The 22,872-nt window shown below is 46.8% G+C and overlaps 1 protein-coding gene across 1 annotated transcript in view; it reads left to right on the top strand.

Moving 5' to 3' along the window:
* The window catches only part of Tmem214 (Transmembrane protein 214), a 66,855-nt gene that overhangs the window by 3,833 nt on the left and 40,150 nt on the right, over positions 1–22,872 (top strand). The window contains exons 2-7 of the mRNA XM_077689268.1: positions 2,566–2,750; positions 3,807–3,960; positions 9,834–10,069; positions 12,425–12,530; positions 16,313–16,659; positions 18,086–18,322. Coding sequence (XP_077545394.1) covers positions 2,566–2,750; positions 3,807–3,960; positions 9,834–10,069; positions 12,425–12,530; positions 16,313–16,659; positions 18,086–18,322 — 1,265 coding nt within the window. The remainder of the gene's footprint in view (positions 1–2,565; positions 2,751–3,806; positions 3,961–9,833; positions 10,070–12,424; positions 12,531–16,312; positions 16,660–18,085; positions 18,323–22,872) is intronic.

Here is a 22,872-nt window from a genome sequence, read left to right as displayed (position 1 = left end):
AGAAAATTGGCATTGAGGATGGCATGAGGCAAATGCAGATTTTAAACAGACTGTTTTCGTTAGATGCGGGCAAATTGGTGGGGGGGAGGGGGGGGGGGGTATACTTGGCATGGCCTAGGCAATGTGGCCATGTAATTAGTCGATGTCTTCTACTAAACTCAGTTTCCCATTAATGAATGTTAATGAAAAAAACGCCAGAGCGTACAACATTTTGAAACACATCAGTGAACACGAGTGGTCTAAGGTAGTTTGGAGCCCTCTACTATGGTGTGCTAGGTAAGGCCTGGTTGAAAATCGGTGTATTAAGCTACAACTTTGATGTAAAGGCCAGTGCTGCGATAAGAGAAAAAGATGCTGTTTTGGAAAATGTACACTTTGATGTGAAGATGCTGCACTTACAACTGGTTTTGTTCTAAACGACGCGAAGCATTTGAGCGAAGGAACAAAAGCAACAACTAATGCGAAAAGTTAGACAGGAAAAGTCACATGACATTTATGACAGGGCTCCTCTTGCAAAACATTGAACGGGTCACTGTTACAACCACCCAACTTGGGCGTTGCTTTGAGACGCAACCTGCTTTGGGCACTTTTTTTTGTCGTAGGTGAATCTAAGCGCTCCGTATTTCGGTAATTATGGTAGCTAAAATGCTTGTTTGATTTCTTGCCAGCTTTTCTAATTATTTATGAATGCTTCTTGTAAAAACAACAAAAAAATTTACACATTCGCAAATCAATATAGCTAGAACTCCCCAGCCCCTTTCTTGAAGTTAGCGCTTATGATTAGTATGGAGTACTGGGCTCTGGCAGCCAAGGGATAGAATTACAAATGCGACATAGGGGTTCTTTCGGTTACGGTGTGGAGCTGCTGAGCCTGGAGATGTGTGTTTGGTCCTTACTGCAGTGGCGTTTTTTTTTCTTTTTGGATACAAAAATGAAAATGCCCGTGTGTTGAGATTCCCGCGGGTGTTGCAGATCGGTGGGCGGTTTAAAACTTTGAACTAATCCATAGTCCTCCAGTAGAGAGAGCCTGCAGGATTAGCTTTGGTGTGTAAGATTTTAAGGTATTCCCTCGGCTCGCTTCAGTGGAAAGAACGGATGTCACTTCAACTAGGTGGTAGAATTCTGGCAGGATCGCGCAAGTTTATGTCGCGTTTCATGTCTTAGGATGTACATGTGCTGTGCCACAACTCTGTTCCTCAATGTCGGTTGGCTTTAAGTACCAACCTTTTCTAACAGCTGTTTAAAGAAATGTTGGCGTATATTTATTTGCATTTTATTATGGTTTTAACCAATCCCCAGTTCAAATGTAGGCCTATCGCTGGGGTGTGAAGCTTCAATTTGAAATTTTTCGGGCCATACTAGCCGGCAAATTTGAATGAAAAAGATGCCTTGCTTGTTAAATGCTGATGTTTAATGGACCTTAGTAATATAAGATCAGAGAAGAAATATAAAACACTACTTATAAAAAATGACATACAATTCTCGTAATGTTTCAGATTGTGTATGTAAATAGCATGTTCCAACTTGTCTTTTTTTCCCAGATGCTTCACTTTTTGGAAAAATTTGTATTTTTTGTTTGCTTACATGTACCATGCTAATATTGTACGTTTTGATTCATTACGGGATGTAGGCTTTTTTTAGTGGCTTTGTTTTTTGTACATTCTGTACATTTTGTACATTCTGAAATACTAGTATTTTGGTGTACATCAAAGATCTACGCTGTGTAACCTTTCATATTATGTTCTTCTTGTAAATGCAGAGCTGTGCAAGACTGCTGTCGGGGGGGAAAAGCCTCTGTCAGTCTTCTAGCCTTTTGCTTTTCCCCCGGTCTTTCCGCCATCTCGCCATGTATATGCAGAAAAAAAAAAACTTCAACTTCAGCTGTTTCTTAAAGGAGCCATGAAGAGAAAATACAACTTTGTTTAATTTGAAAGAACTAGGATTCAGTATCTCACTCAGCTCCATTACAGCCGCAAAAGATGTTTTTTTAACGAAAAAAAAAAGCAAGCAGTATTTAAAAACTTGCAAATTTTGCGCCACAGTGACGTGTTATATGAGCAAAAATGACGTCATACGGGCCAACAATAAAACACAATTTTCAGTGCGTTAACTGCACATTAGCATTCAAGTGATGCGGTCAAATGGAACTAGAGGCCCCATTACAGACGTCCAGTCATGTGTCGTCGCGACAGGTCGGTTAGACAGCCGCCAATCGCACAAACACGGTTCCGTGACGTCATGGAAGAGTTGCGGGAAATTGGCTAGGGGGTAACGACTGCTTCAGACGTTTTCTTTAATATCTCCGTTGTTTGTTCGAAGATTGCGATGATATTGGTAGCATTGTTATCAGGACTAAGCAGTCTTTCTTATAAACCCAACTTGTATTTTGTCTTCATGGCTCCTTTAACCAATTTTCAAAGTGATGTCTGTGTACGTTTATGCAGATTTTCTGTCTTCTAAGTTTTTGATTGAAAGGTGTACAGTTCAGTCATAAACCAGGAATACTATTGGGGCGTGGGAATGTTTTGCATTGCTGTAACTTCTTGCGCTGTTCTTCCCATGCAGCGCCCCTGAAGGAGAGCTCCACCCTGTACGATGCGCTACAGGAGAAAGAGGAGCCCAAGAAGCCGGCCGCTCCTCCTCCACCCAAGCCGGCTAAGAAGCCGGCTCCCCCGCCTTCCAAGAAGAAAGCGGCCAAGGAAGGCGGCGGAGCGCAGTCGACCACCAACCTGAAGACCCTGCTCAACCAGGTGGGGGGGTTGCTTTAATTAAAGGGGGACACTGCGCTGAAAACTACTTCTCTTAGTTTTTAAATAAACTCTGTGAAACTTGCCAGTCTTGCTGCTTTTTCCACACTGGTTTCAAATGTGCCATTATTTTTTGAGTGAGTCAGTTAGTTTCCAAGATAATGCCACCAAAGTTTAATGAGCTGTGAAATTAGTTCCAAACGGTGCATCGAAAAAACCGATTCTCTTATTGCACTGACCAGCGTTCATAGTATTGGAAAATATAAAGATTACAGTTTTATGACTAACACTGGTTTATCTATTGTTCCTCCAAAGATGGCTAATAATGTGTAATTATCTTGGTAACTAATGACTGACTCAAAAAATAATGGCATATTTGAAATCAGTGTGGAAAAAGCAGCAACACTCGCAAGTTTCACAGTGTTTACTTAAAAACCAAAGGAAGCTGTTTTAAGGGAAGTGTTACCCTTAAAGGAGCCATGAAGACAAAACACAAGTTTGGTTCATTAGGAAGGCTGCTTTGTCCTGATCAAAATGATGCCGATTTCATCACAAACTTCGAAAAAATAACGGAGATATTAAAGAAAACGTGTGGAGGTGTGGCATCTCGCTAGCGAGTTCTCGGCAACTTTTCTATGACGTCACAGAATCTTGTTTGGTCGGTTGACGGCGGCCGAACTAATCAATCATCAGGACACATGACTGGACGATTGTAGTGGGGCTGCTAGTTCCGTTTGATCTAATCACTTGAATGCGACCCACTGAAAATTATGCTTTTTAGTGCTGGCCCATATGACGTCACTCGCGCCGATAACACGTCACTGTGGCGCGAAATTTGAAAGTCTAAGTATTTCTTGCGTTTTCACCGGTTAAAAAACATCTTTTGTGGACGGAATGAAGCTGAGTGAGATACTTAAGTCTAACTCTTTAAAGTTAACAAATTTGTAATTTCTCTTCATGGACCCTTTAAACCGTCCAAATTTGGAAAGTTTTGGCAAAGAAGATTGCGTGGATGCTTGGGTGAGAAGGCGCAACACCGCTCGGGGTTGTTGGGCGCAGGTGCCAGCATCGGAGGTGACGCAGTTGGTGACTGCAGTGAAGACCAAGTTCCCCACGAGTCCCCTGCTGTGGTCCAAGGACTTGGTGGCCTACCTGAACACGCGCCTCGAAGGGGCCCACAACACGCTGCCACCCTTCGAGGGACACCCTTCCGGTAAGGGCGGACTCGCTCTTCTTTTGTGCTGGGTGCCCAGTGCAAAGAGGCGGGGAAAGTATACGTTTGAGGTTGAGAGCACTAAAACACTGAAGCATGGAACGCAGAAGGCTGTAATGTGGCAGGTGACACGTTTTGTTGTCTTCTCTGTGTTGAACTTTTCTCATTTTAAAGGCTCAAATGGACCACAGAGGCAGCATACGCCCTTGCTTCAATCAGAAGGGGGCCATTGCACATAACATCAATGTAAATTTCATTTAGTGCCACGGTGAAAGGACATATAATGTAAGCTATTGATTTAAGATATACAGTCTACGCTCGTTACAGCGATCCGGCAACAACGGACTTCTGGTTACAACAGACCATTTCTGTCTATCTGTTTGGTCCCCTTGCATTTTAAGTGGAGTCCACTCCACACATAATGGACAAGGCTATAGCAGATTATCGTACAACAGACTAAATTTTAGGCAGAAATGGTTTTGACTGAATGATAATAGTGCACTTCCGCAGTGCCGGCACCCGGTATGATTTTCTTTGTTTATTTCTGGCAACGTTGTTGGCGCAGAACGGGTTATTGGCTCAGCCAAGCCAAGCCAAGAGTTTAGCTCAGCCTTTTTTTTTTTTTTTTGAGCGACCAGTGGCAGGGTAGCTGATACCACTGTCGGATAAACTAAGCATAATTAACGCTGTCAAACATGGCGAAAAGCAGGCCGACATCGCGAGAAGTACCGGCCTGTTTAAGCAGACGGTCCGTTCGACCGTCAAGAACAAGGCCTCTGCCGAAAAAAGACTACGGTGAGATTGAAGAACAGTGCTTTTGAATACGCGGAGGTCGAGTCTTCCCTAGACAGTGTTTTTTTTTTTCGTAATGAAGAACTCGGCTTCAGTGAAGTTTGGCATTCCTTATCCCCACGCATGCATCGTTCCCATTCCGTTCGATGAAAAAGGTACGAAAGGCCTCAAGTAGGGGGGCTGGTTCCCATCCATTGTGTGCAATCTGCCGGTTACCGTGCGCAGTCCAGCTGGTCTAAATTTGGATTTCACAGCCGTCCTTCACCAGATTATTTCATACCAGCTGTTTTGCTGACCAGACTAAGATCATTAAAACTGCGGAAGCTGCCTTGGGGGAACGTCAGGCAGTGATCCGAATTGTTTGATGATTGGTTTCGGGTAAACCAGCCTCGTCACCAAGGGTTTGAAAAGAGCCTGGCTGATTCACTAGTTTTGACTGCTTTTATAACTGGTCAGTAATTGCTCCTAGTTACATTCTTGCTTTATCTGCGTTTTGCTTTAGCGTGCGTACACACTCAGCCACATGTGATAGGCCCAAGTGCCGGTGCTCAGCTTCGAAAACAGTGCTAGGTGATTCTTTTACCCCGCCTGAACGCTGCGAAGACGCTGGAGGTGTGTAGGAAGAACAAATTGGCGGCAGCATTTATATGCAATACTGGTGAAAGTTCCCACTTTGCGCTCAATACCTTCCTGCCCCTTCCCCTGTTCGGATACTGCATACTTTAGATACAGCGGACATTTTTTTTCCAGGTTAAGAGGGTCCATTGAAACGGGTGTAGACTGTATTAGCAAGACGTCAGGGGTCACCTGAGCAGTTTCTGTGAATTCTGAATGCAAAAGCATCAATATTTAGTAGCCAAACGGATATGCCTTTGTTGTGGGTGCCGCCATGCGCTGCACGCAGTCCCGACTCACTTGTGACTGCTGTGCCTCTGGGTGAGGGAGCGGCCATTGTGCAGAGCTCAGTGCCACGGAGGAAAGAAAGCATGGGAGAGGCCCCGGTCATCATTGGCACTTTGGGAAAGTGAGGATGAAGTCGCATGGCTGGCGGAGATAAAGCAGATGACAGGGGAGCAAGCGAAGGCAAAAATACAAATACAAGCAGAAAAGGGTGACCTCCAAAAGTGGCGAAGGGGCTTCACAAAACGTGGCGTCAGGGCCTCTCCAAAGCTTTTCTTTCCTTCATGCTCAGCGTAGTGTTATGCACGGTGCGTCCGACTGAATGGCGCATTCGCCAGTACACCTCTGTCCTTATGCATCGCAACCAATGGAAGGTTTAGGAGCTGTTTCACTGCTACAGAGGCCTAATGATGGGCCATTTGTGTCTTTCGCATTTAAACAAAAGTTGGGTGGTGGCCCCTGGTGGCACTGCCGGCACTACTGGGCGACATTACTGGACACAGGCATTGGCCAGCCTGTGCCGATTGTCCGCTACTGCACCTGACAGCAAATGCGAATCGGAGCGGTCGAGCCACGAATGTTGCTCTTGTAGCAGCGTCACTCGGAGGCACCACTCAGAAGCCTGGTCATGTGTTGGGAAAACTGGGAGGAATGACAAGCGCTCAGGATGCCTGCTTGTCACAGAATTGAGCGAGGTAATAATTTAGTGGCCGATGGCTCGGACGGGAGGAGCGACAAACAACTCCCCCTTACGTGCGAATTCGAGAATGTGGTTCGGACCTGCTAACCGGCGATAGGTCCACGCCTGATTGGCCGCTGGCGTGAGGCATGAGACGGGGCATGGGAAAACAGTTTCAAAACAACGGGCATTTACTTCACATTCACAGGAAATTTGAAACAGACAGACAGGAGGGTTGACGAGTTAATACACACTGCAGTTGACACCCCGTTGGGGTCAGAGCTGCCAAGACACCGACACGAAGTACATTAATCCCAATGAAAGAAAAGGTACACGCCGTTACGCGCCCGAGGAGAAGACGACAGTAAATGAAGGGGACAGTAGAGTATACAATAGGCGGGGTTGGAGGCTTCCCCCAACTACTAACAATAGGCCCGCTAGAAACACATACCGCGTGGTGCACTGAAGGAGGCGGATAAGCCCGTGCAGTCCACTTAGGGAAATACAACACAGAAGATGAATAGGAAGAGTCCGAAGAAAGATGGAGAAGGGGAGAACATCTTAGCTGCGGTCCGGCTGATGGTCTCGCCGGGGTGACGGAGGCTGTCGGTCGTCTGTGGTGGGGCACCGCTGATCAGCGACGCAATTTGGGTGAACTCCGGCCGCGCACTGTCGCCTCCTTGAGGAATCTTCGGGGGTCCGAAGTTCGCCGTTGTCGCTCGGCCTCCCCAGCACAGCCCTCAAGGCCGACGCCGCGTCCCGGCCGTACGTCCGGCCACCACCAGTTCTCAGCCCATTCTCCCCGGAAACCCCGCGCTGCACCACGCACACAGTCCACCGGGCCGCGCGTCTTCCGAGAATTCCCGGGGCGCAGCCTTCAGTAGGCCGCGGCACTCTCGCCCACCTCTCTCCCCGAAACACATGGCCAGCCGACCCGGGTTCGACAATGGTGGCGAGAACATTCCTTCGCTTTGCGGTACGGCTCCTCTCGGCGAACGGCAAGAAATGGCGAGCGGCAAGAAAACCCGTCAAGGAGGGACATGAATTTCGCGACACTGCTTTTTCTTGAAACACGCACAGCGTAGTTAGGCTTGAGTGTTCTGATATAATTGTACCAGATATTTCTACCAGACGCCAACGCTAAGTTTGAAGCTCATTATGGTGTTGTTGAACACTCAAACGCTGTGCTACTGTCGGTGGGTTATATGGTGATAGCTGGACTCCCGCTTCCTGTCAGGCGGAATTAATAATCGCATGTAGTCGGTGTACTGACTGCCAATATCTCTTGTCTGCTTGGCTAAGTATATCATAAGAGCTTTTGGCGCATCAAAAGGCCATTTAGGAAGGGACTTGTAAGAACTCTTTCCATACCACATAAACTTTTTCGTAGGCTTAATTAAAAGCATTTTTGATATTCAAGTCGTGTAATTCTTCACATGGAGTAATGGACTTCTTGAAAAGTAAAGTTGCTAAATAGTTCAGAACTTTGGTCAAACTTTGAGATAAAGCGATTCTTCCGTTTAAAGAAATATGAAAAATGACTCTTGCATACACAAAGTGCTTCCACACACATCAGGAAATAGTTTAGCATGAATTGACGCTTTAGCTGGAAATTTAAACTACCTGTGGAGGCATACCTGCAGTGAGGGACATGATCTGGTGCAGAGCTCCATTCCGGAGACGATGTTTGGATTATTCCTTCACCAAAAGGCCAATCTTCGTTCCTCATGTGGTTTCATACTCTGCCCAAATGATGGATAGACTGTTTATAAATTACACAAGTAACATTTGCTACATCGATAAATCAGTCTAACTGGCCACTAAGGTGTTTTAAGCCGCAGGTGTTTGTGGCTGGTTCCTCTCTGTCATCGTTGCTCTCTGAAGCAAACTTCAGTGTGGCAATCTAATATCTTCCTAATGAGCTATTTCATCTCTCCATCGAGTTAATGGCCTTCCTCTTCTTTTATTTCCGTATCTCAGGGTCCATTCTGTTGTCCCTATGGTACACCTGTTGTCAGTTCGTCGTACCACATGGCCAGCCCAGGTGCATTCCTTTTTCTTAGCCTGAACCATGATATCCTCTATCGGAGTTTGCTCCCTAATCTAGGTAGCTCTTTTCCTGTCCGAGTGTTGTGCGAGTGTTACTCCTAGCATTATTTGCTCCATGGTAGACCTAAGTTTGCTTCGCGCACTAAGTTCACTTAGTGTGTGAAAAATTGTCGCATGTGTTTCTTCTTCGTTTGCGATTTGGGTCATTCAAGGTTTGACGATCGATTGGGCAGACTTTCAGCGCAGGTTTTGACGCACCTTTAGCCAAAGTTTTGATGCACTTTTGACACAGTTTTGATGCCCGAAAGCTTTCGCACTCCTCTCAGCTTTCTTTGGAAAGGGATGTCAAAGTTTAATCTGTCTATTTTGAACTTGTTGGAAGCTTGGATGCTGAACCTAGTGCATCTTGAACGCGTTTCACATTGAACTTGTGCATCTTAGACCACAGGCAGTTTTGAAGAATTTTCGGCCGCGGCGGCCGCTTTTCTGATGGAGGCGAAAAGCAAAAACGCCCGTGTGTTCGAGATTTCGGCGCACGATAAAGATCCCCAGGTGGTCAAAATTAATCCGGAGCCCTCCACTACGGCGCGCCTCATCGCCTCCGTTGCGTTGGCGTGTTAAACCCTACAATCAATCAATCAGTTTTGAAGAATGTTGCGCTTGGTGCGCTTTCAACCTTGAACGCCGGCTTGATTGCCCCGGCCGCGGTGGCTGCTTTTCAAGTGGAGGCGACGCGCAAAAATGCCAATGTCGATGTTTCGGTGCACGTTGCAAAAATCCCGAATCCATCAATCCAGAGTCCTTCAGACCAAAGTCCAAATCCATCCTTCAGTCCATCATCGAAAGTCCAAAAAACATTCGTCCAATCATCCCAAATCCCATGCAAAGATCCCAGGGGGTGAAAATCAATCCGGAGCCTTCCACTTTTGGCACACTTCGTAGCCTGGTAGCTTTAAACCCTCCAAATATTTTCTTTTTGTATGTCTGTGTCTGAATTGATACCTCTTACCCGCCGCGGTGGCTCAGTGGCTAAGGCGTTGCGCTGCTGAGCACGAGTTCGCGGGTTCGATTCCCTGCCGCGGCGGCGGTGGCGGCCGCTTTTCTGATGGAGGCGAAAAGCAAAAATGCCCGTGTGTACGAGATTTCGGCGCACGTTAAAGATCCCCAGGTGGTCAAAATTAATCCAGAGCCCTCCACTACGGCGTGCCTCATCGCCTGCATTGCGTCGGCGCGTTAAACCTACAATCAATCAATCGAATTGATACCGCTTTGAAGAAATTAAATGCACTCTGTGTGATAAAATGTGTTTGAGTTTGTACATAACTTAACATTTGCAAGTGTTGAGAAGACCACAAAATTAAACTCCAGTAAGCGCTTAATTTTCGCCAGCAAATGAAGTCCAGAAGCACGGTGCCCTAGATGCCGCCCACGCTGACCGCCTCGCCCCTTGCAGGCTTTCCCCTGAGCGAGCTGAGCGCGGGCGTGCGGCGTCAACTGGAGGATGTGGCCGTGACGGGGCTGAGTGACGAGGCTCGTGCCCTGCTCTGGGAGCACTGCCAGTCGGGGATGCTGCAGGCGCTCTCCTCTTCCGCATCCCCCTCCGCATCCTCGGGCGTGCTGGGCTACCTGGCCTGCCTGCAGATGCTCGCCTCCAAGCAACCGCACCTGGTCACGGACGCCCTGCCCAAGGTATACGTTGGCACCTGGACTGGAATCACTTGTACCGTTTGCTTTTTTTTTTTAGAGCGAAACTTTTTAGCAAATCGTAATTTTTCGTGTCCGCAGTTAAAAATACCAAGAAATTGCCTAGGGCGAGTACGCGAGCGCGGGCCTCACGGTCATCACCCAGGAGTTAAGAAAACTAAGAAAATGCATATTGCACGTGTGCGTGTGCCTTGCAATGATCGGCCAGCATACCTTGCGCTCATTCGTCAAGCCAACTATAGCCACTTAGGAAGATTAGAGAAGATTGGCAAAAAAAAAAAAAAAAAAAAACCCTCCTGTGTTTGTTGTTATCATGGCAACACGGCAACATCTGCTCGGAACGAGAAAGAGAGGTGTCATAGCGTACGGCCCTCCAAGGTGATGTCCAGTCATTATCACTTCCTAAAAAACTGAAGGAACCTCACACTTAAAGCAGCAATGATGGAGTAAAGGTTCATGATGGTCAGCGTAGGGTCAATTGTAATTGACCGGACGGTTGGTCAGTTATTACCAAGACAATTAGCGATAATTAGCCATCTTTGGTCAAGCAATAGACAAAACAGGGCTGGTCATAAAACTGTAATCTTCATATTTTTCAATAATATGAACCCAGGTGAATGCAATAAGAGAATCTGTTTTTTGATGCACCGCTTGGAACTAATTTTACAGCTCGTTAAACTTCGATATTTGAAATGGGCACTCCAAATGGTTCCTTGCTACTGGTGCCACCAATGTTTAATAACGAGCTGTAAAATTAGTTCCAAGCGGTGCATCAAAAAACAGATTCTCTTATTGCATTCACCAGGGTTCATATTATTGAAAAATATAAAGATTACAGTTTTATGACCAGCCCTGTTTTGTCTATTGCTTGACCAAAGATGGCTAATTATCTCTAAATATCTTGGTAATAATTGATCAACCGTAAAAATAATGACATATTTGAAATCAGTGGGAGAAAACAGAAAGACTGACAAGTTTCAGAAAGTTTACTTGAAAATTAAAAGAAGTTGTTTTGAGACCAGTGTCCCCCCTTAACTTCACTGCATACAAGAGACCTGTTTCCTAGGTCCCTAGAGTGTCTCTTGTAACGAGATATTGCTGTATGCTCAGATTTCTTCAATATGCACCAGTTGCAAAACTCTGCTTCATAATCTGAGCGGTGCGAGCACCCTTGCTTTGTTGAAGGCCTGGGGGACAAAGACTGAACCTTGCGGAACTGCTGTTTACCTATAAATACAACATAATACAACAAAGCTTCCTTCTCAGATTATTAAACTTTAAATTTAATTGTTTACGTATGTTTCACGTTTTTTTTTCTTTATGACTTGCGGCAGCAGCCGCAAGCGCTGGAATACCACTTCAACTTTGTGTCGACAGATGGCAGCCTAATAGGTGTGCACGTGTATTCAAAACTTTCGAATATCGAAGCGAATAATGCAAAATTGTGTTTGCTTTGAATTGAATAGCACCATTCGAAAATTCCGAATACATGTTCAGTCTTTCGAAGTTCGTTAACAGAAACCGGTGTGTGCCGCTTGCAGCGGCAGGCTTTTCCGCAATGCTCCCGTGCCTTGCGGTCAAGCGGAAAAAAAAAAAAAAGATTACTCACAGCACCACCCATTGGCACCACAGTGACGTGCGCGTAATCATTCCAAAGTTCATCGACACGTTAGATAAGAAACCGCCGTGGGGGCGCCATTTTCAAACTTTTCATTTACGACTTCGTTTGGCGCAGGGTAGGATCTAAGTGTTTTCACGGAGACCTACCTTATCAACTGCCTGTAGTAGACTTTGAACTTGTGTCCTCTGTGTCATCATTTCGAGATATCCGCAGTCCCCCGAAATACCTTTAATATCAAGAGGGGTTAAATACATTGCACCAATTGAAGTGAAAACGCATGGTGAGAAAAATTTTACTTACCTGATATTTCGATATGTGCGAGTTCTAGTTAACGAGGGTTTAATGTAAATCTTGTGAAAATGCACTGCTCTATTGATAAGACAACTTTGAATAATCTTTAACAATAATATTTTTGCATTTTTGCAGCCGCAGGCTACTTTTGGGCCTGTTCAGAAGCCATGCCAGGTACAAGACGAACACCGCTACTCAGTACATGACGGCACGTTTGCTGAAGCAAGGCTCCCCTATACACTGGCTCTAGATTTCCCTCTAGTGTATATTAGTACGAAACTCTATGGTTAGATCTCGGGCTATGCACTGATGAGTTATGTGATCCGGTAGCCCACTAGGCATGGTTTTCTGCCGCTGTTGGCACTCCTTTTGACTTGAGACATGTCTTGTGGTGGTGACCGCTCTCTCTCTTGCCTGTCCCTTCACAGCTGGTCCAGTTGCGCTCCCAGCACCAGGGGCGGCCAGCGGCCTGCCTGGCCGTGCTCTGGGCGGCCTCCCAAGCCGGACTGAACAGCCTCGCTGCCGGACTCACGGGTCAGTCATCGTCATCATCGTCTGTCTGTCTGTGGGGCTGTTTCTGCGTTGCACTGCCCTAGTAGCACCCTCTGCTCTGTCACTAGACCGAGCACGAGGTCGCGGGTTCGATTCTCGGCCGCTTTTTTGATGGAGGCGAAAACCAAAAAACACCCGTGTGTACGAGATTTTGGCGCATGTTAAAGATCTTCAGGTGGTCAAAAGTAATCTGGAGTCCTCCTCCACTATGGCGCGCCTCATCACCAGCATTGGGTCAGCAGATTAAACCCTACAATCAATCAATCAATCACAATCAATCAATCAATAAATCAACTGACTGCCATTGTTGACACGTGCTCTGCAGCTGCTTAGGACTGAGGTCCTGCTGGTACATTTGGTTGGTACATTTTTGGGGGACTTACCCTAAATCTGGTCGATTAACAACTGTCCATTTGATCAATTCACTCTCGAGCTACAAACAACTAGCCTACTGGTTAGCTCAGTTGGTAGAGCGACTACCCTAGTCAGGCGGTGGTTCGGGTTTGAATCGTGGACCAGGATGAATTTTTTCTCAACTGCAAAGTGTCCGAGAAAGCTGTACAGCTTTTCTTTATAGCCGTACGGCTGCTGTTGAGATGGTTGGCAAATTTTCCTTCACAGAAACATACTTTACCTTGGGGATTTCCCACAAATCCTCTAGATTCAGGAGGTTTTGACAATAGGGCACTAGGTCGTACCAGTCTTGTTCAGGTGAGGGAGGGCTGTTGGTGACCTTGAGAGTCTTCCTGGTGGGGGTGCACCTGTCTAGCATAGCTTATCAGACGTCCAGGATGTTTTTTTTTACCAGACCAGGTGGTACTTCGAAACCTGCTGGGAAAGAGATTGTCACACTGACCGTGTCAAACCTGTGTGATGTAGGTCAGTACCGGTCACCAGACCCAGTGCCTCACTGCTGGACTAATCTAGTTCGTTTGGTTTTGCGAAGCTAAATCCAACCTGTTGTACAGTTCACAACAACGCAACTGTAACATGGTGTTGCACACTTCCGGCGTTCTTCTGCTGTGGAGTGACGTAATTTAGCAAGAACTACTACATCACTGTGAAGTCCAAGCCATATCAGTTGTTTGAAGAGTTTCTGTTGCCCTACGTTTCAGTTGTGGTCAGTTGAAGTGGAACTTGCGGTTATGAGGTGTTGCACATGGTTTAACTTGTGTGGGCTGCTTGAATGCAATGGCATCGAACGAGGACATGTTGGAAATGCATGCATCAATTGCGTTTTCTGCAACGTTTCCTTGCCTGTGTGGGTTGGAAAAAAAAAAATCAAGTTGCTTTCTCTTTTATATGGAGCAGCAGGAATGTACCGTATTTACACAATTGTAGACCGACTTTTTTGTTTTTTTTAATTTGACGATCCAATGTTAGACCGACCTTTTTTCTTTTTCTTTTTTAATTTGACGATCCAATGTTGGGGAGTTGACTTAGAATCGAAATAGAAGTGTGTACCGCTAGTAACAGCAAGAAAAACAAAAAATCAGGGGTGCTACCAGGTGGGGCAGCTTTGCACCCACATTTCCATGGTTATGGTCGAAGTGTCGAGTGTTAATTTACTATTGCATACATTCTGGCATCAATAAAGGTGATGCCAACTTTGAAAGTTGGCGTTCCCCATCTGTGCCGTTTGTCCAGAGTACCTAGAGCGACTAACCTCTCACCATTGCGTTCGGAAGTATACTGAACGTGATGGGATTGTGGCTGCGTTAGCACTGTGCATTGAATCAAGGGATTCGCTAATGCTTATTTTGTTTATTAGAGATGAGCAAAACGCTTTTTCAGTGCGAGCAACATACTCACGAGTAAAAGGAAATCGTGAGCGGCCGTTTCCATCAGCCACCATGTTCTTTGTTTTGGTATCGCCCAGCAATGGCCGTTGCAGGTTGCTTCAATGGTTGTCATCTCACAGCGAATGTGTTTTTGCAAATAAAGTTTTTCACTCAACCCACAATGCATGGTTATTCCGCGTGCTTATACAAAAGCTTTTCTTTTTTAACATCTACTGCGTGCACCAGCGTTTATAGAACCAAGGTCGTTGCACACCACGACCGCACGGCTCGTGTGGGAGCATCAATCAGTGATAGAAGAGTGCCGTATGGGGGTATTGGTAGTTGACGGAAGAGCTTCTCTTTGTTGTACAGTTTTTTTAGGCAGCACTCGCATTTTTTTACGAGATGCAATTTGGGGGGGGGGTCGACCTGCATTCTAGTCAACTTAGAATCGTGTAAATACGGTGTGGTGAGCTGTGATAAGTGCATTCACAAATGTCCAGACACATGAGTCTCTCTGATCTCAATAATTTGCCTCGGAATCTTGGGGCGCAAAATTAAGAAGGAAGCAAGTGGAGCAAGGCAACGATTTTTACTTTGATGCATGGCTGTTGTAGTAGCGATTTGCTTATGCTCTGTTTTGAGCAGCTATCTGTGCATGTCAGTCTCATCCTGGGCTGGAAACAGTGTTTGCTTCTTCCTTCTGATGTCAGGCAGTGTCTGCCTATTTTTATTGATGGGGGAAGAGCTTAACGGGCGCATCGCTTACCTACATTAGCCTGATAACAGTGACAATGTTCTTGATCTTAGTGGGCGTTCCAAGAAAAAGTTTTGCTCTAACGTCAACATGTGCAGACCTAATCTTGCGGCATTCCATTTGACATGGAATTCTATTTGACATGGAATGACACTTGTACACTAGTGTCATTCTTTGTCACTGTGTCTTTGATGCCTGTTCCTTCGACAGTTTACTCAGGAGCGCAAGTTCGTTCCAATAAGCTTTGCTCAGTACGGAAGCCATTGCTTAAATGTGGCTTTATGAGAATTAAAGGGGCAGACAACTGATTTTTGTGGAGCCTACGTCATTTAGCTCGTATGAAAGCCAGCATTTTATTAAATAAACTGATGGAAATAGTTTTTATTAGGCACTAAACTTTAGAAGTCTGAAAAGAGTTAGGCCACATAGTGTCAAAATGTGACACTACTGTGCGTAGGCACACAGCTCCATCAGTTTCAATGTGTCATTCAAAAGCTACATAAAGGATTAGGAAAGACTCCACTTTGTTATTGATTTCGCTGGAGACAGGTTTTTAATGTACGTACCATATTTACTCACGTAATGAACCCACTCACTTAATGAACCCTCCCCCCACTTGTCTTCTTGAGAATCTTAGTCTTTTGTCACTTTGAACAAAAAATGCAGCGGGAATACGTGTTTATCTCAGCATGGTTGCTGATGCCGTATACAATCGCAGCAACTTGATATCGCGCTACAGTACGCGCAGAAATGCCAAAAACGTGCGCGAATGCTGTGGCTCACAATTTAAAAACTGCGCGCTTGCGGAGCGCCACCTGCTGAACACAAAACGTAGAAAGTTTAATGACCTGTAAAATTAGTTCCAAGCAGTGCATCAAAAGCTGATTCTCTTGTTGCACTCACCAGGCTTCATAGTATTGGAAAATATGAAGATTACAGTTTTATGGCTTAACTCTGCTTCGTCTATTGTTCCTCCAAAAATGACTCATTATCTATAATTATCTTGGTAACATATTGACTTACTCAAAAAATAATGGCATATTCGAAATAAGTGGGAAAAAAGCAGCAAGACTTACAAGTTTCACAGAGTTTACTTAAAAATCAGTTTTTTTAAGAGCAGTGTCCCCCCTTAACCGGTTTTTTATCAAGTTTTTTTTTATTTCGACTGATTCTTTTTTTTTTCCCTCCTGCTCAATGGTGGCGTTTGTTGGCCGTGCATGCTGCAGTGTGGCAGCAGCTGCTGATGCCCGTGGTGGGGACGCGGGCGTACGCGGCCTACGCGGTGGACTCGCTCTCGTCGCTGCTCACCCGGCACCAGGCGATCCTGGCGGACGACGGCCGGTGTGCGGCTGAGGCCCGGGGCTGCGGCCTGGGGGTGTGCGCGCTGTTTCCCCTGCTGGACCTGGTGCACGGCGGCAGCCGGCTGCCCCTGTCGCCCGAGCGCGAGCGCACCCTGCGCGGCCTGTACCCGCGCGTGCGGCAGCTGTGCTACGCGGCCGAGTCCCCCCGCAGTGCCTACTTCCCCTCCTACCTGCGGCGCCTGGGCAGCGGCCGCCCTGTGCTGGACTCCGAGGTGGGCACCGCCCGAGGAACTTACTCATCTGTTTATTTAATAAATAATAATAATAATAATGATAATAATAATAGTTTTATTACTCAGAACAGAAAACTGTACAAAGTCACAGGCCTGCCAAAGCCACAGTAGGCTTGAAAGGCAGCACCTGGCAGGCAGTGGAAATCCGTGCACATAGCCGAACATGAAACAGTAACAGAATTGTCTATTCAAGATGGTACAATATAACCGCAAGTGAGAAAAACACTAGGGTAAACTGTTTTTACAGGCTATATATGTAGCCTGCATAACCATTACGGGCTACACTCTGCCACAGAGTGAAGGGAAACATAGCAAACATAGCATAGCATTTAGCATAGCAAACATAGCATTTATGTACCCTATTACGTACCCTAAGGACCCAAGTGGGCATTACATGGGGGGGGGAATGAGCTGAAAACTGACGAAACATAAAATATTGCAGAAGAAAAGAATCAGCATGACAGAACTGACATTGAAATACAATAAAAGCACAAGAAGTGTACAATACAATTGCAAAAGTAACAAGTGCAAAAGTAACAATTGCAAAAGCAAACACGTTTGGGCCTGGAAGGTGGGAACCAGAAAAACCGGTTTGCCCTCCCAGGCCCAAACTTCAAATGGTCGTAACTTCTGCTACAGACCAGACAGAACGATACGGTTAGTCTTAGTGCACTCCTTGATTTGTGCACAGTTCACTGGTACCTTGTTGAGTGGCATCCCTTGAGCAGTTCTTTTACAAAGGCTGTCCAAGAATAGAATATATAAAAATGCGAATAAATGTGAGTGTAGTCGCTTTAAACAAAAACAAATTTTATATCTGCAGTCAGAATGAGAAAGTGCATATGGCCTCCAATTTTGTAGCGTGGCTCGTGGAGAGCCGTGCTGTGCATACGCGAGGAGCAGTGACGTCACATGGCGCGCAGATTGCTGCTCGCTGCCCGGCGTCTCTCGCACACCCCACGCGCCCAGCATCTTCGCTGACCTCTGTTCCTCACGTGGTGGCCCTGCCCACTTGATGATCACGCGAGGGGTGGTCGGGTGTGCAACCGGTGGCTCATGCGTTGCAGCAACACCGGCGTGCACCTGTGGAACCAGCTTAGCTCTGGGGCAATTGGTGACGCTGCGCCGGAGCCGCTTGATAAATAAATGTGTGTCGCATAACGCGTATACTGTGTGTACGTGTCATTGAAGCAGCAGTAAGCATGATATCAAGCCAATTCCAGACAACCAGGAGAGCTAAGACTAACCAGCTGAACCTTAGCTCACGCTGCGTATACTACTCTGGCTTAGCCGAGCTAAGCCACTGCCAATTTTTATCATCATAACTGTAGTACTAAAGTTTTTGATCAAAGACCGATGTGTCCCCCTAACAAGCGCGTGTCCCTCCCCCCGCTTCTTGTTTCAGGTGCTGAGCAGCCTGGAAGAGTGCCTGACCAAGGACTCGGAGTGCGTGTCCGTGTGGCGCCAGTTGTTCACGCGGCAGGCAGCGCAGTCGACGCGGCTGCTGCAGCACCTGGTGGCGGGCGACTCGTGGCGCCGTCTGCCGAGGCCAACCCAGCGTCGACTGTACGCCACCCTGGCCTCGTGGCAGCACATCTCGGCAGATGAGCCCGCCCTCAAGGACGCCCTCGCACAGTGCCAGGTGCGGGCCTCGCTTCTTCCTCTCTTTTAAGGGCTCTTGACACAACTTCTTTTGATTTGTAAGTAAACTCTGGGAAACTTGTCAGTCTTGCTGCTTTTCTTCCCACTGATTTCAAATATGCCATTATTTTTACGGTTGATCAATTACCGTATTTACTCGCATAATCCTCACACTTTTTTTTCGGAAAAGTCAATGCGAAGTTAGGGGTGTGAGAATTATGCGGGGGAAAAAAATGCGGTGCACAGTGTTGCCAATTTGCCTTCTGCCAATCCCGCTAAATGTAGCGGTCGTTTTTTGTATATGTAAGCTCAGTGTTGCCAACAGCAGCTATTTCTTTTTATTTTATAATTTACAACGTAAACAGTATCCCGTCGATCAGCGATCATGAAATTGCCGCTTTTGCTTTCTGGCGCGCACCCTATCTCGTCGTCGTCATGTGCGTGCCCTACTTGTGAAGCTCGACAGTAACGCACGTTGAAGTCGGTGACGCCGAAGTGCCTGCCTGTGGCGCGGTTGCCGTGTTCGATCGCGTACTCTATCGCTTTCAATTTGAAAGCGGCAGTGTAGCCGGCGTTCTTCCCCATGGCGAAGCGGCACCAAGCACAAAACAGAGATCAAAAGGTTCTCAAAATGGCAGCGAGCTATCCACCACTGACGCGAGTGACTCACTGACTGCTGCCGCTCAACGACGGGACCACGACGGCGACGCGACACGACAGCGGGCTGCGCGAACATTGTCTAGTTGCGCGCACGCGAAACCGGCTCAAGGACAGTGTCAAAACATTCTTTCCGATCCGTAATTTTTTATTCCGTGTGTGTGAGTAGCGTGTTAGGACGCCTGTTAGGGAGTAGCCATGCAGGTTGTTAATGCGCCTGGATGGCCTTGGATACACAGCGCTCTCCGCCGAACCGAGAGGCGGCGGGGGAGGGCGCGCGTTGGAGAGCGCGTGCACAATGCGGGTTTCGCGAGCAGGCAACTTTCGCCGCTGCGAAGTTGGGGGTGCGAGGATTATGCGAGGAACCAAAAAATCCAAGTTTTGGTGGCTCACATTAGGGGTGCGGGGATTACGCGAGTGCAAGGATTACGCCAGTAAATACGGTAGTTACCGAGATTATTAGAGATAATTAACCATGTTTGGAGGCGCAATAGGCAGAACAGTGTTGGTGATAAAAGCGTAATCTTTATATTTTCCAGTACTATGAACCCTGGTGAGCGCAATAAGAGAATCTGTTTTTTTTGATGCACTGCTTGGAACTAATTTTACAGCTCATTAAACTTTGATGTTTGAAATGGGAACTCAAAATAGTTCCTTGCCACTGGTGCCACCAAAGTTTAATTATCTTTAATTATCTTGGTAACTAATTGACTTACTCAAGAAATAATGACATATTTAAAATAAGTTGGGAAAAAGCAGCAAGTCTGACAAGTTTTACGACCATATATGCATCTATTATGGAAGTGGAGTGCAATAGGCATTCTGCTGCTGAGCCAAAGGATGCGGGTTTGATTCCCAGTCGCGGTGGCCACTTTTTTGATGGAGGTACAAAGGGCAAACGCCCGTGTGTTGGAGATTTCGGCGCATGTTAAAGATCCCCGGGTTGTCAGAATTAATCTGGAGCCCTCCATTACAGGACGCCTCATCGCCTGTGAAGCGTAGGCGCATTAAATCCCCATACTCAATGAAACAAATTAAAGACTACAGCAGTATTCCTTTAACTCATAAACCATGTATCGTTATATAATTTAGATAATTTGTAGATGTGTTTGCTTTGAGCGCCTAAAATCGTCATAGGGATTTGTTCTTCATTCGTGATTTGGGTTTTTGATGGTTTGGAAATCGATTGGACGCACTTTTAGTGAAGGTTTTGATGCAGTCTTAAAGGGACCCTGTAACGCTTACCATTGACTACTAGGAATGTATTTTGGGATAAAGTCTATTGTCCCAGAAATCTCCTCCCGCAAGAATTATAAAAATCCGTTCACAATTAACGAAACTACGTTCGATGAGAAATCGCGCATAATCGTTCCCTCTCAACTCGACCGCGGACAACGCGATGAAAGCTGCGCGCTCTCTCCCGGAGATGGGGGACGGCTCGCAGCGTTCTCTTCGGCGCCCTTCGATATATCACAGGCCGGGGAGTTTTCTCCTTTTGTCCGCAACGCGGAGGGGCCTATTTCCGGTCTGGTGCCACAATAAAGCAGGCATGGGTGCCTGCTCGCAAGTGCGCTCTGGCTGGTAAGGCGTTTTTGAAACAATAACTGTTTGTTGTCGAGTGGCCCCGGTGAAAGGGAAGTATTGAGCTCATCACTCAAACTCTGCGTGCACTCAAAACACAAAAGAAACGGCGAGACTGTGCCTACAGGTTCAGGCATAGAAGAGGTTCGTACACAGCGCTGACGATGGCGGAAATGGGAGAAATTAGCCGCGAAGTCGGCCGGTCGCAGCCGATTGGACCGCCATGGCCTCAATGAGGTCGCTTAGGCCATGCCAGGGGTGCATAATGAGGAGAACTGAAGAGAGCGCGGTTGGTTTTTCCACGTCTTTCACAGCGATTTGCACACTCACCGCTTCACGTGCATGTGTAATATTCGGCTGAGGTATTCCTGGCAGCGTAATCTAAATGTCGCGCAGGTTTACTTGCACTGCTCAAAGAGTGTTGCAGGGTCCCTTTAATGTGGGAAGGCTTTCGTGCGTCTCGCAACTTTCTTTATGATGGGATGGTAAAGCTTTATTACTGTGCCTTAACATTCTTGGCACACTTTACCCACTTCATGGTACGCCGCACCTCCGATGCGCAGCCAAGAAATCTAACGGACAAAAGAAATGTCAGCAGTGGGAATGAATGAATGGCTTTAATAAGAAGGAGCCTGAAGAGGTTGCACGGGGGGTTGGGAGGGGAGGTGGACCTCTAGGGGTGTGAGGGTGGAGCAACAGGAAGGTGGAGGATAGGGCTTTGGGTGAGGGAAAAACAAGAGAAATAAATAAAGCTCATAGTGCCAAGATCACTGTTCAAAGTTGGCGTCGTAGTGCTCCTTTTAAAGGCCACAGAGCAAGAATATATATTAGGCGAAACAGCCCATTGCGGCAAGTGCGGGCGAGCGACCAGATAATGTCACTGTGAAAACCAAGGCGGACTGCAAAGCTTCGTAACTGCGACGGCAAAGGAGAGGGTAGCGGCACCTGATGGACAAAGTGATAGCGGCCGCGCTTATTCCAGGGCTAAGCAGTGAAATGCCGATTGTGGCGGCCGCACAGTTTCTTCACCCGCGGCAGATGCCGCTAGCTTAACCTATGACGAGCGCTTGTGACATTATCAGGCCGCGCTAGGAAGCCTAGTTTCCCCTCCTATTGTATTCTTGCTCCATGCTCCAGGTGCACTCAGTAGGAGCCCACATCGCACTGCCGCAAACAAGCCGCTGATAATCACATAGTTGGCCATACAATCCAGAGCAGAAGGGTCTGATCTGAGTCTATTGAGGCGGTCTTGTTCTGAAGGTGTGGCTGGAAAATTTCAGCGTGAGGGCGTCCCACGCTGAAGATTGCAGAACGTCTCCAGACAAAGGAACTAAAGTTTAAAGGGGTGTCTGTGTCACAATACAAGCAATAAGCTAGCTAAATGAGATGAGAAAAGTGCCATTTTCCAAAACGGGGACATTCAAGACAGGCCCCTGCCATTCCTCCACTTGTCTGTAAGTCAGCTGATCAGCGCAAATGTCTCCCAAAAGCAAAATCAAGCTGGTCCCAGTGCTCAGTCGGAATGGTGGCTGTAAGGTATCAAGATGCAGTTAAACCTGCTGATGATGAAGTTGACAAAAGTTTGCAATTTTTCGTTACATCCAGGTTTGTGTTAGATGCAGGTTTCAAGTTAAGGGATCACGGGAATGAATCAAAAATATAACCGGAATGGTAGATGCCAGTGAACGTGAACTCGCCCTTCAAGGATTTATTTCACAGTGAAAACCACTGTGATTTGCTCCTGCTGCTTTCGCACTAGCTTGGACACTACACGGAAACCCAAAAAGCAAGGTCACTTACCCCTGTAATCACACAAGTACCGTATTTATTTGAATCCAGGCTGGCCCTGATTCTAAGCCGACCCCCGAAAGTCCGAAGCCACAAAAAAAAAGAAACCTTACCTCACATGTAGGCCTAACAAAAAGGCGAGGTCAGCGTTCACAAAAAGAAAACACGTTTATTGAACATGAAGCTGCGGTGCTCATTCTGAGTCATCATCGCTGCTAGCCTCGTCGCTTTCTTTATCACTGTCATCTTCAAACAGTGCGCTGTCCTCAGTACCATCAAGCGCATTTGATATGCCACACTTCTTGAAGGAGCGCACGATCAAGGTTCCACGGATGGCTTCCCACGCTGCAGCTACCTAGCCTGCCACCTGCGACAATGATGTGCGCTTGTTGCGGCCCGTTGCTGTAAGCTGATGGTTTTCCTCATTCAACGAAGTCAGCCAATGCCATCTTCATTTCGTGGTGATGGCCTTCTCGTGGTCTGGTGAAGGCCATCCTTTCCCGTTGCGTCCTCCAACGACAGACA

Source organism: Haemaphysalis longicornis, unplaced genomic scaffold (genome assembly GCF_048455015.1).
Source record: "Haemaphysalis longicornis isolate Haplotype H1 unplaced genomic scaffold, Haemaphysalis longicornis Haplotype H1 scaffold_10, whole genome shotgun sequence".
NCBI lineage: Eukaryota > Metazoa > Arthropoda > Arachnida > Ixodida > Ixodidae > Haemaphysalis > Haemaphysalis longicornis.
Note: the sequence above shows the minus strand (reverse complement) of the source record. Positions and strands in the feature narration are given on the sequence as shown.